We start from the raw sequence: 14,257 nt of genomic DNA on the forward strand, positions 1-14,257 counted from the left end.
ACAGACTAACCATGTAAGGTAAGGAACCAGAGGGGGGCTTATCCACACAAATACGGATGGCAACAGATGGCCTCTTGAGTTTCAGCCATTGAACCACACCCTACTAGTGTGTGCCCCTCAAATGAGGAAACACTGAAATATACAATTAGAAATAAAAACAACTGCAAAAAAAATACAAAAAATGTGAAATAAAAGTAAAATGTGTGACAGTAAAAGATTAGAAGTTAAACAAATCAAAAATAAAGTCAGTTAAAAGATATATTCAAAGAATGTCAATCTAAATACAATTTTGCTACAGTTACAGTACTCGAGTAGTTTTTTCACCAAGTACTTTTTGGTTCATACTCAAGCAATTACTTGGATGACTACTTTTCACTTTTACTTATTCTTGAGTTACAGTACTTCTACTTGAGTATATATTTTGGCTACTCTACCCACCTCTGCCTTTCGTGATATGGCGTCCGCAAACAAGTCAGTTCTTGAAGGGGAACAACAGGATCTGACTTCTTACTGATTAAAAGCTTTTCCTTGAGATTGATCTTTTTTTTTTTTTTTTGGGGGGGGGGGGGGGGGGGTTGGGTTTCTGTGTTGTTGACTTTCAATTTGTTGAGTATAAAATGGTTCAAGTTGTTGTGTATTGTATCTTATTTTGTACATATGTAAATATTTTAATTGATGTCCCATGTGTTTTGTAGGGATAACGTGTTTTTCATAACAAATGTAAGGTTTATTCTTGTATTTCAGAATAACTACTATTTCTTAGTTTAATCAATACAATACAATTTGTATTATGTTTTTTGTGTGACTTTCAGAGTTTCTGAAGTTGCTTGACATTAAAGTCGCTTAGTGAAAGGGCTAACGTCTGAATAAGTTAAACGTTCACTACAGAGTGGAAAGATTAATGCTATTATAATTTCGTAGAATACTTTTTTTTTTTGTTATTTTTATAAACATCAGAATGATTATGAAATCCGGAAATACTGGTCCTCATTAACCACAATCACTAAGTAATTACCGCATTTCCTAAAAATCCTGAAGATGTTGTCCTTAATCACTGTCCATTGGCCTGGTTGAACCTATGTTAAGTGACATGTGTCACGTCACATCTGGCTGACACGCTGATGTGATGTGTCACATGTTAGCAGATAGCAGTCAAATGAAACAGCTAGCCTAAAGCTGTAGTGCCACAATCAGCTACTAATATGGCCCTTTCCCCCTCCATTTTGTCTGTTTCCTGGGCAACCGTCCGTCTGAGGTTTAAGCATGTGTGACCTGAGAGCGTAAATCAAAATTACAAATGCTAATGGCGGTAAAAACATCACAGCTTTACCGCTTCAATACAATTTGATTTTCAATTACTTTACTGATACATAAATGCATAATTTTGAACATATTTAGCCTTTCCCCTGCCATTTACTTCAGGGGAGTTAAACTCAGGGGCCATATGGTAGAAATAACATTTTCACAGGGGCTAAAATACTGCAAAAATACTATAGAAATACTACACATATACAACAACAAAAAATCTACAAAACTACAAAAATACTACAAAATATAACTACAGTAATACTTTAAAAATACTACAGAAATAATACAAAATATGACTGTGGAACTCTATTTTTCTATATACCAAATCAATATCCCCCTAGTGGGAGGTAGCTAGACTAAAGAACACGTTCATATTCACCAAACACGCATACCCCTAGCCTTTTCCACACCTGATACCAAACATTAAGCCCAAAGCATAAAAAGGGGTAAGTTGCTATGCCATGCAACCTTCAGCAGAGAGGATCGACATCATACAATGGTTTACCGCATCTTATGCGTTGCTATTAGTCCATTTTAACTATCCTTCGCCATTCACGAATCAACCGACCACACATACAGAGCACGTTTCCATAGTTGCCCCTTCTTTTCAATCGATTCCCACTTCTGCACTACAAACGGCCTCCATCCATTCTTTCCATGAGTCAAAACCATCTCAAAACATTTTCATCAAGCTCTCTCACCACACCAGTTCTTCTCCGTACTTTCTTATTCCTTACCCATCCAGTCTTGTCACTCCACACATACTACGCAAACATCTAATTTCAAAGACATTTAACCTATTACTCTCACTTTACTCTCAAACCCCATGACTCTGAGCCATACTTTACTGTTGGCACCACCACACCTGCAAGCCCCGCTTTGCACCCATTGGCAGATCCCTACATTTAAACAATCCGTTCAGCACACTAATTGCCTTAGACCCCCCACCCAGCCTCTTCTTCACATCTTCCTCCAAACAACCACATGCTCCGACATACACGCCCAGACACTTAAAAGCATCTACCTCCTGCACCTTTACACCAGTCAACAGAATCTCAAAACCACCTACCTCGCCACTTCTAAAACACCTCATTACCTTACTCTTGTCTGCATTCAGCTTAACCTTCCTTCTCTTACACACTCTATCAAACTCCACCAACAAAGCACTGTCATCTGCAAAAGAACAGCTGACTTAGATGCAACCCACCCTCACACACTATACCTGCTCCTACTGCTCTTAGACGCACCTCATGCACCAATCCATGTACAAACTGAACAGCCTAGGAGACATCAAACACCCTTGACTCAAACCCACTCTTACCAGAAACACTCCCTCACATAATTTTTTAAGAGGCATAGCAAAACATTACCAATTTATCGGATCATATCGGAATATATTTGCGCTTCAGTATCTTCAATTTGGTTCACTAGACCACTGGTTCTCAACTGGTCTAACTTCAGGACCCACTGTTCCACCCAAATCTTAATCTGCCCGCTACATCAAGCAAAATAGTTCCACTTTTCAAATGAAAGGATTGTGCAGTTTAAAGCAGATATAGTAATATAGATTCACCTTTTTTTTAAAAAAAAACAAAATTGTCCAGCAAAACTAAAACGATTTTAAGTACAATGTATACTTACATATGAGCCTACATCACATGTAAACCACCTCCTAAAACTGCTTTAAAATAGCCCCATACTGAAAGAAAGTGAATATATTAGTAAAGCGTGTACCTAAACATCAATAATCATTTAATTATGCAGTTGATTAAAAACATAGGTACTGGTAAAAAGCTAAAAATATAACATATTTAAAACAGTTAATGTACCTTTATATAGCTCAATGGTAGACCCTTGTACACAATGTCCGTATTTCACAATCATTTCTGCCTTCAACTCAATCGTCTTTGTCACTTGTTTTCACTTGTCCTTTCCCTTATCACGAACTTTATTGGGGACAATGTTTGTGGGCAAAATAAATAAATAAATACAACCCACAAAATAGCAATAAAATAAAATGTGTTTCCTCTCAAAGACGGCGATTGAATTAACAGGAAGAATAGATCAAGCAGTAAATTATTGCTGTCTACTGTTAAGGAGTGTATTTGACCCTCTGTTCTTTTATCCTTCTCAGTATTATTTTGTCAAGGCAAATACCCGCGACAAGAAATAGTAAATTATGGAGGACTTAAAAGAATGTCAATCGTATTTTTTTCTTTTACGATGTTCTGTTGATGCACAAGTTTAAATGAGGGAATTGCATTCATGGAATGTTGGAATGGCAGCAAAATGTAACACTTTTTTACCCATGTCAGCTTTCTCTTGAGTTTCTTAGTAATTCTATAATGACTAATAAATAATCTGTTTTCTGATGCTGAGTCAAAATCAGTTGTTACTTGAGCCTTTTCCATTATGACACATCCACAATTGGCAAATTGCCATGAGATGGTTGGGGCGGCAGTAGCTCAGGAGGTAGAGCGCTCATCTTGGGAACAAGGGATCCAAGTTTGAATCCCGGCTCGTCCGTGTTACATGTTGAAGTGTCCTTGGGTAAGACACTGAACCCCTAATACCCCCAATAAGCAGGTTAGCGCCTTACATGACTGCAAGGCCGCTATTGGGAAAATGTGGAGCACATTGTAAAGCGCTTTGGGAAGTCATTGACTTGAAAAGCGCTATATAAATGCAGATCATTTCATTTCATTTTCATTAGATGTATAAAAATGGAGGAATATTTCTTATCTGCTAGCACTCCAAAATTGTCACTAAAATCAGAATGCGGTGGCAAAGTCAATGCTAGGCACAACAAACGAATTACTTTATTCAGGCAAAATAATAAAAGTAACAATCCTGCACTGAGTTTTGCTTCTCTGTATGTCCCTTTTGTCTCGCTTGACGTTACATTATTTGGTCTCTCACTTCATGGTGATATTTTCCTCTGACAGCTGTTGTCACTTCTCTTAAAAAGCCAGCCATTATTCCTCCTATCACGACTCATTCGCTTCCCTTTGTCATCTACCAAGCAACCCTATCACAGCGCTCTCGTCTATCAAGAGTCCCTGAATGACCTCCCAAACTACAAATACGGCCTGAAGAGCTTCTGGACTGTCAACTTTGCTGATTGAACCCAATGGGTCTCTGAACGTATTGCCTGTCTATTTGGTAACTCTAGTTTGCCTCTGGTGTTTTGGACACTTGCCTCACTGCCTGGCTTTTTTTTGACAAACCAGATAAAAAGCAACCATTTAATTATACTGATATGTGCTTCTACATTATGTTTCACATGTCCCAAGAGGGTTTTTGACCAAAGAATCTGACAGTAATTGGGGTATTCCTTGGCATTGCCTGGTGCTATGCCGTGCCAGTTTGTAAAATCAACAACTCATCAAGTGTGCAGAGCAGCAAGTGCCAAATCAAAAGTGTGTGGCTTCCTGTCATTTCTAGATTGGTCATCTGGAATACTTTATTTAACCTCTCTGAAGCACAAATAATTTTGCTTTTTTCCATGTAGAAAAATTTGTTTCTTGTGTCTGTTTAATTTCTTGTTCTCGAACTTTCATTGTCATCTGAACACACCGGTTTTTGATTTTACAATAGCTGTACAAGACCATCAACTAGTTACGATTAAGGCTTCAACTGAACATTTATTTTACTATGTTTTAATTACTTACAGCAAGAATTTTTCAAATACCTTAGTTTTAGATTTTGCGTCATTTAAAATATTCTTGAGTACAAAGTAAAACAATGACCACATTTTTGAACACCAGTTTGAACTCATTTGTTCTGTACAACCTCAGTGATACATAGAATATGAACACCTCAACAAAAATACTTCCATTTCTTTTTAAGAATACAGTTTTAAGAAATGATGCTTCATAAGACTGAAACGCACCAAGACTTCGAGAGAATGAGCCAACTACTCACAGGAATTACTGCTGTCGTCCTTGGTGCCATCGAGAGAGCCATCGGGATTCATTTGCAAGTAGTAGCCCTGTCTGCAATATAACCTGGTCACTATACCCTTGAGCTGGGGATCTGCAGAGAGGTAAAAACGGAAAACATTAACTCATACTACAAGTACGTGACATGTTTCCACAAAGGACTGCCACAGTCTTTGTGAGCAAAATATGTGCACTGCATTAAGAACGGCATTGTGGACGAATCATACCTCATGTAGAAATACATTAGAAATAGATAAATACCAAAAATATATGCCATATAATTGTTCAGCGTGTATTTTGTCACATATTTTGTCATTTGTTTTGTGATAGTATTATTCTATTTTTAATATTGACCACCAGTTTTGTTCTCATTTTGACTATTATTTCTACTATTGTTATTTTTTATGTTGCTGTTATTTGATTTCATCACCCTTTAGGTCAGATCTGCTTTTGTGACCTAGGAGATTTAATGAAAATAAATACCTCAGTGGAGGGTTTTTAGAACAGTTTGGATTTTCTTATTGGATGTTTGGGTCCTCTCCTGTTCTCCTTGCAAGTTCAAAATCCATTATTGTCTTCTGTCGTTATATTGAGTGTCTAGTACACTTTATACATATCAGAGTGTAATGAAAAGTCATCTTTCTGTTTGGGCCTGTCACGATAAATTCTGCAGGATGATAACGGTGATGAAATTTGACATTCGATACTATTGAAACATTTGAAATCCTATATAGTGTTGATTTATGACATAAAACCAATAACATTTACTCAAAATACTGTGACAAAATGAATCCCGAAATAAGTTAATGACAAAATAAATTTCTGCATAAGAGACAAATAGAATTCATGTCTCATTTTCAGGTATTTGGTGATTAATTTATGTGCTCATTCATTTACACAGCATATCTATTTATTGATTTATGTATTTATTTCTACGTATGGCATTGAAGAGGAACTTACCACTATATGTTTTACCAGGATAAAGCTTAAATTAGACAGGAATGAGGCATGCTTAAAAAAACATTTAATAAAACTCAAAGACGATATGGAATATTAGATATGGGAGTATGGTTTTTGATTGTATCTGTTGTTATTACTTGCTGTGTACGCACATTTGAGCAAGTCGTGGTGAGTCATATTAAATCAATATGATTCTTATTGCACAGGATGCCAACAAAGGATGTGAACTTTACATAAGTGTTAACCTTAAATAATATGTGCATGGGCACATGTGTGAGGGATGTCATTGTAAAGCCTAAGGCATTTTCTGTTGCTGATCTGTTGGCTGATGACATTGGAACAGTCGGGAAACCTTAACGTGAGATAAGGTGAGAAAAGGAGAGAGGGTCTACCTTTCAGCAAGTACAAAAATGTATACTGTGCACATAGAAATATTAGAAATGTTTTTCATGGCCAAATTCAAGCACTTTATATGGCCTTTGAAAGCCAATTTTCCAATTTCTCCAGTAAAATTGAAATAAGAAATCCTGTGTGAATCATGTATTTTGCACAGGTGTATATTCGATTTACATTCGCGATTTTTAACCTTGCGTGTGCATTTCTCAAAACATATGATTTTTAGATCTTGAGTAAATCGTGAATATGTGTGTGGATCTGTACAATATGTGTGTAAATATTTTTTAGACAAATCTCTCAGAATTAGGTGTTAGGATAAATTGACAAATGTAATCCATTTTTGGTTGCAGGACGTTCTTCTCATTACAATTTACATTTGGAAAAGGCTACCTTACTTTTTTGCATGGCCCATAATTAATGTCTATAATTGTATGTAATTCTTGCACTAATACACATTAAATAGTTCTCTGTTTAGGTGGAGCATGCACCTGAACTCTAGAGCATGACGCATAGGAGGCAATGCTGTACAAAAACTAATGCAAGCTGCCGATAATGCAATGCAATAGTAAAGCCGAACCACCAGAGAGCAGTGTCGGTGTCGTTTTTAAGCAAACTTGTTGAGAATCATGACAACAATGTCAAGCATTTAACCTAAAAGTCAAGCAGTGTTCAATTTTTGAAAACACAATATTAAAATTCAAGCCTGTTCAAGGACTTCAAGCACTCATATGAACCCTGTGTAGGCGATATTCTGTGACAGTTTTCAAGGTCAATCTTTGCAAAATCTTTAAGCTAGCTCCAAAATTTGAATCGTAAACCTTGTGAATGTATTTGAAAATGCATTTCCATTATGTGATTAACAAATAAATAATAGGGGACATCTGAGTCTCAGTGTCGCTCCGTTTTTTATTTTGCTGCAATTGCGCCACATACTGTTGATCGTTCAGACCAAAATAAAAAAGTGAACAAGGTCTGCAGCAGCAACAGGAGTCTCGCAAGCGAGCAAAAGACTGAGAATGCCAACAAGCTTCTGTTTCAGCTCTCAGCTTTTTGCCGGTGCTCACCCGCCTGATATAACGCGACCTGTGCCATCCCTGAGATGGATCAGAACCGTTCCCATGGCTACAAGGTCCGAATACTCAAATTAAATTAAAAATATGCATCACTCTTCCATCACCAGCTCAAATAAATAAACGCAACATCAGACACACGGAAAAAGAAGAATATGGTTGAAACACACCTCTAGGTTGTTTGCCATTCTTTCGAAAAAATGCTTGAAGGTCAAAGTGACCTTGCCAATCGAACATTACCACCAAATTTTGACTGAAAGATTTTTATTTTGAAGCATGGATGCAACTTAAATATAAGTCAAATCAAATCAAGCATTACACTTGGTGAATCTATTTTAAATACAGTAATAGTGCGCAGCAACGTAACACTACAATATAGATTTAAAAAATACCCCAAATAATGTGTAAAAGATGAAAATACACAGTCAAAACTCAAATTCAAAATGTGAGAACATAAACAATAAAAAGTATTAATATTTCAAAATAATTTTGCTAAATCATTTTGGTGTTTGATTTATTCATTAACTTCCACAATGCATTAAGTTTAAAAAAGGGGGTGGAGTGATACACTGAAAAAAACAAAAATGTGCATTAAAAATATAAATCTAATTGACAAAATAATAATAATGTTTTTGATAAATACTGTAAAAACAAAAAACAAATACAAACATAAAAAATGGGCAAATGTCTATCAATCCACATTACTTTGAATTCCAATATTTTAACTAGCAACCAGATGATGATGAATATTCTATTGTGTGCCTGTGTGGATATGAGCGGAGTTGGTCAAAACCACCCCTCTTCCTTCCGAGTCCTCACAGATATAATATACATCCATCCACTTTTGACTTGTCTTAGGTTTGGACCACTTCCCAGAGTAGTATAGTTGCATAAAATAAATAACTCTTCCCGGATTTAGAAACTAATGGCACATGCTTTTGTAAAGATGGTGGCGGCAGTGGCTCAGGAGGTAGAGCGCTCGTCTTGGGATCAAGAGATCGCAGTTCGAATCCCGGCTCCTCGGTGTTACATATCGAAGTGTCCTTGGGTAAGACACTGAACCCCTAATACCCCCAATAAGCAGGTTAGCGCCTTACATGCCTGCAGGGCCGCTATTGGGAAATGTGAAGCAAACTGTAAAGCGCTTTGGGAAGTCTTGACTTGAAAAGCGCTATATGAATGCAGAGGCGTGTTCAGGAGAGTGAGTGATTGCTATCGCGAGCTATCGCTAGCTTCTGAACGGCCAGTGATTATTGAGCGCTCGCGTGCCCGAGTAATCACGGGAGAAAGACCGCTTACTTTGATTTCCAACATGGCGTCGACAGTGCAGAAGATGGAGGATCTCACCCTGACGAGTGCTGTTGGCGATGTAATATATCGTCTTACATTGCCTGGTAATGTTTGTGAACAATGCAAGACAGGTATGACCCCTTTTAGTCTATTTTCACTCATAATAAACACTGATTCATAATGATACACTCAACACTGATACACATTGACATCTCGCACACAAAATTTGTGTCTTCATTAAATGTAGACAGTGTGTATATGTTTTTTTATTTCCCCGTTTTTCTGATTATTAGGAACTAGGATTATAATTACCATATGGGTTGCAAATCAGCAAGCTGATATCTTTTTATGTCAACTATTTGTTATTTGTAAAGAGGAAAAACTAAGGAATCTCATAATGATTATATATTTCAGCTGCCTGTGGCAGTATGGAGCAGCAGAGAGAGGAATCCTTGTCACCTCTACCAAACAGTCCTTCATCTCCTACTGCTCTCCCTGATGTACCACCTTCTACACCACAGGCAACACCAGTTCTTTATCAAACCCCACAGAGGAAGAGGAAGAGAAATGGAAATGATGACATCCTTGTACAGTTACGACAAGATTTAATAAATCAGCACGAGGACAGAATGGCCATCGATAGAAGAAAGGTTACTGCCCTGGAGGGAATTTTGGAGGCCATCAAAGAGAAATCTAATAGAAAATAAATACCCCAATCTACTTAACTGAACACAATTGGTTTCTTTTGAATTTCGGGAATTTATATGGGTTGTTTATTAGGTTGAGTACGGTATACAAACTATACTTCTATGTAAATACTTAGCTCAATAAGTGTTTCAGTAATTTGTAAATGTTTTAACAGTTTTTCATATTAAATTTCGTTTCTCAAGGATGTAGAATTGATTACACTGAATTTCAGTTGATAAAATTTGTTGGCTTTAATATGCATTACGACAATAATGAGAATCAGATCTTATTTCAATATTCAAATCCATGTTCAGTAATGTTAAACAAGAATAACAATATAAGTGTAATAACATGTTCAGTTCTCTGTTATTGATGTTATTAAACCTTGAATTTGATAATTCATAACCAGTTATTGTCTTTCTTCCACCAGTGGCCATTCCTTCAATGTGAACACTTGTTTTAGTACTTGATCTACGTCTTTGAAATAATGCCATTTAGATAGTGAACAAATGCAACAGAGTATTAAGAGTAATAATTTTTTTACTGCCAGGGACGAGTCCCATGCAGGATTCGGACCCGCACCTTTTGAGTCAGGTTGCCCATAAACAATACAAGCCGGATTTTATAACTGAATAAAGAAGATCTTTTACTTTCGGTGTCTATGTAACTGTCAGACTCATCTAATGAACTCTTAGAGTGCTGAAGTAAATATCAACAATAGAAATGATGTATCCTCATTTGTTGTAGTTGGTATCAAAACAGCTTTCAATCAGCAGCGTATTTAACAGACTGCTAAATTAGCCTCAAGGGTAGTTGTGCAACCTATCATGTGGCCATTTCTTGAAATATTTCTTGAACATATGATGACAAGCGCTGGTGTTAAACTGTTTTAGCACAATTCTACAAATACAAATGATGCCACAAATTCTTATTACTCTTCATATTTATTACAAGATATCCAGACAGTTCATGACACCAAGAAAATTCATGCTAAAAGAAACTTGATGTGATCTCTCTTATCAAGGGCATGTTTGTCTTGGTGTTTGTTTTGAACACAACATGCACTTGGCATTTCTTCCTCTGGGGCACATTCCTCAATTTCCTGGTCCAGCTCAACATTTTCATACTTAAGGATGAAATTGTGTAGTACGCAACATGTGATGACAACTTGTGGAATGTCTCTAACATTTCTCATGTCGAGATACTTCAGTTTTCTAAATTTACCCTTAAGAACGGCAAAACATCTTTCAATATCAACACGGGTTGAGCTGTGTTTGAAATTGAAGGTTTTTTCCTCACTTGTCAAGTGACCATTGTCTCTATATGGCACTATCAAAGATGTTGAGAGGCCATAAGCAGAATCTCCCAATAGATGGTATTCCGGAGGTAAGGGATCACGCTCCAACTTCATTGCCAAGTAGCTGTTTCTGAATACCCGTGCATCATGCACAGATCCAGGATAGGCACAGTACACATCCAGGAAACTTAAACTACTGTCGCAAACACACTGGAGATGGAAGGCAGGATAACCCTTCCTACAAATATAGGAGTCTCGAAAGCTCTTAGGTCCAGGTATGGGGATGTAAGTACCATCAATAAATCCAATGGCTCCTGGAAAGCCATTCCGTGCTGCATTTCTTGTAGCTATGGGCTCCAAATCCTCCTTTGTGTGACGTGGCCACTTGATAAAAGTTTTCAAGATGTCATTTTTTGTAATTGTTCTAGAAAAATTCATCAAATAGTAGTGTAAGGATCCCTTACTGAGCCCAAATCTGTCGGCAACACTGCGGAATGTTTCTGTATTACTTAAATACCATATACAGGCCAAAGTTCTCTTCTCCAGTGACATGGTCCTGACTTCAGTGAAGGGTCCAATAACTTCTAACAACTTCTGTAATGTTCAAAATGTCAGCATTAAAAACAACATTGGAACAATACATATGAAATACATTGTGTCTCAAATAAAATAAACTTCACTCTCTCAATTCTTGACAAAAATGGATAAATTATAAATTATCAACGGGTAAATAATCACCATACATTTTTAAAATAACAGTGGTCCACATTTCCCAAAGTGTATATTTTGAAGAGATAAGGGTGCAAATTTGATTGTTCAAGAATTAATACATTAATGAAATATGTTTACATGATTTGTTTGACCCTATACAAAAGGCTTATACCTTTGAAGGGAAATTATATGCTTGACATCATTCCTTAGGCTGTTTCTTTAGCATAAAACATTATAGGCAACTATTAAATCCTCGCAATGGAAACCCAAATCAGGCCATTAAAGATCTGATCGCTATTTGAAGCTTTCGAATAAAGGCACTATTACATGTGTACGTTAGATCTACCTGAATCGACGATCTTGATAAACTGAAGTGAGCACGAAAGAGTGGGTCACTGTAGGTCGGGACAATGTCCTCCACATAGTTTGTGATGCGGCCAGTCCCCAAAGCCTCTTCTTGACTGTTAGATGCACTCCCTTCCACTGCGTTTAGGATAACCTTAACTGTGTCAATATGCGAACTGTCGCTCATATCAGCCAACTCGCTCAAAGCAAGCTGTAGAACGAAATCCATTGTACTGTCGTCGGCCATTTTGGATCAGTAAGGCAATCACAGTGAGCGATTACAAAACGTTCAGCAGTGCGCGGCAAGCGATTATCAAGAGACTACATGTCTGATCACTCTCCTGAACACGCCTCAGATCATTTCATTTCATTTCATTTCAATGATTACTGTTTGTTTTACATTACTGTGCTTATAATCATCCCTCCATCCATTATTTGCACCGCTTATCCTCAATAAGGTTGCAGGGGTGCTGGTGCCCATCCCAGCCATCTTCGGGCAGTGGGCAGGGGGACACCCTGAACTGGGTGCCATCCAGTCGCAGGGCACACATTGGTAAGGTAAAAATGAGTTTGACACCCCTGCCCAAGATAATTATGCACATCAAACAATCAATTCGAGTTTTTAATATGTCCACTAGATGTTGGCAATGTTAAGCGCCATTTCCAAAGCTGTGTTTGCTAACTACCATTATAACCCAGAGAACCCATCCCGATGTGATTTTACCTAAAATAAAAGGAAAAATATGAAAAATACCCAATGTTTTAAAAGAAGTTTGAATAAGCTTTAACTCCTTACTCGAACAGATATGAAATCCCACAGTGAAGTTCACATGTTTAGGTTAACATTTTCAAAGAAAATTAAAAAAAGAAATAGAGAATCTGTAATCCTTAAATCACATTTTTAAATGAGTGTTTGTGATATTTTTGTCATTTTCCAAACCGCATGGTTTTCCATTCATCCATCAATCCATTCATCCGTCCATTTTCTGTGTCGCGTATCCTCACAATGGTCACTTAGGGAATAGAGCCCATCCCAGGCATCTTAGGGCAGTGGCCAGGGGACACCCTGAACTGCTTGCCAGCCAGTCACAACGAGAGCAGAGACAGACAAATCACTCACTCATTCACACTGAGGCACAATTTGAACCAGAAAATTAACCTGGCATGCATGATTTTGGAATGAAGGAAGAAACCAGAGTGCCCGCAAGAAACACATGCAAACACAGGGAGATCATGCAAACTCTATAATTTGGTGGAAGTTATAGTGCGGAAATACAGTTTTTGACAAATTTAGGCTTTCTGGGCTTAACATTTTCACTGGGTTTCAACAATACTTCCTCCTTCATTACGATTATAGCCTAAGAAAGGGCACCTCCAGGAATTGAAAATAAATCAGCACGTCATCTATCACACTTTGTATCTAGTCTGCCCTTATTTCTGTCCTTATCCAAAATGAGTTATCAGTGAGTCGCTTTGTACACATCCCAAAATACGACAACACGGACAAAAGATATGATTGAGTCGCGGGCATTTTTGTTCAGATTAGCATGGAGCATTAAAACATTTCCCTTTGATAGTTCTTGTTTTGTTCACTCTGCATGTGTGTGTGAACTGAGAACTGCCACACATTGCCCAGGGGCGGATGAAGTATTGGATGATTTATACAGGAACATGGCGCGTTAAGCTAGTTGACCTTAATGCAACTTTTGGTTTGAATGTACAGTGCCTAGCCAAAGTAATTGCCCCCCAAGAACTTTTGTCATATTGTAAAACCACTGCAAACCTAACAAGACCTTGCTGTCCGTCTGAACTTTTGGTCCAAACAAAGGGAAAGCTAATCATTGAAGAAGGCTGTTATCACATTGGATGGCATACACAGTTAAGGTTTGACAATTTGTGCGTGATACAAGCATTAGAAGTAGCATGAATATATATGCCCTTTATGGCTAAGTGACAATAGGAAAGCTCTTTCTAAAAAGTACCAGAAAAAGGCTTGGTCAAGGTTTGTGAGAAGCCGCAAGGGAGACCATCCAGCATGCTAAAGCTGCTTTGCTGCCTCAGAACCAGGACAACTTGCTGTGGTTAATAATGAATTCTGGTGTTGACCAGAAAATCCTGAGAGAGAACATCTGGCCATCAGTTCATGCCCTTAAACTCAAGGGCTCTTGGATGCTGCAGGACAACGATCCAAAACACACCAGCATGACCATCGTTGAATGGCTGGGGGGGAGAAAAATGAAAGTCCTGAAGTG

At 37.6% G+C, this 14,257-nt stretch overlaps 1 protein-coding gene across 2 annotated transcripts in view; it reads right to left on the minus strand.

Annotated features, from left to right (window-relative positions):
* fgf14 (fibroblast growth factor 14) overlaps nt 1–14,257 on the minus strand; it is a 158,879-nt gene that overhangs the window by 41,142 nt on the left and 103,480 nt on the right. For both annotated transcript variants that reach the window (XM_088352138.1, XM_088352139.1), the window contains exon 2: nt 5,233–5,343. In XM_088352138.1, coding sequence (XP_088208264.1) covers nt 5,233–5,343 — 111 coding nt within the window. The remainder of the gene's footprint in view (nt 1–5,232; nt 5,344–14,257) is intronic.

Source organism: Urocampus carinirostris, chromosome 14, assembly GCF_059441175.1.
Source record: "Urocampus carinirostris isolate Australia breed hairy pipefish chromosome 14, RoL_Ucar_1.0, whole genome shotgun sequence".
NCBI lineage: Eukaryota > Metazoa > Chordata > Actinopteri > Syngnathiformes > Syngnathidae > Urocampus > Urocampus carinirostris.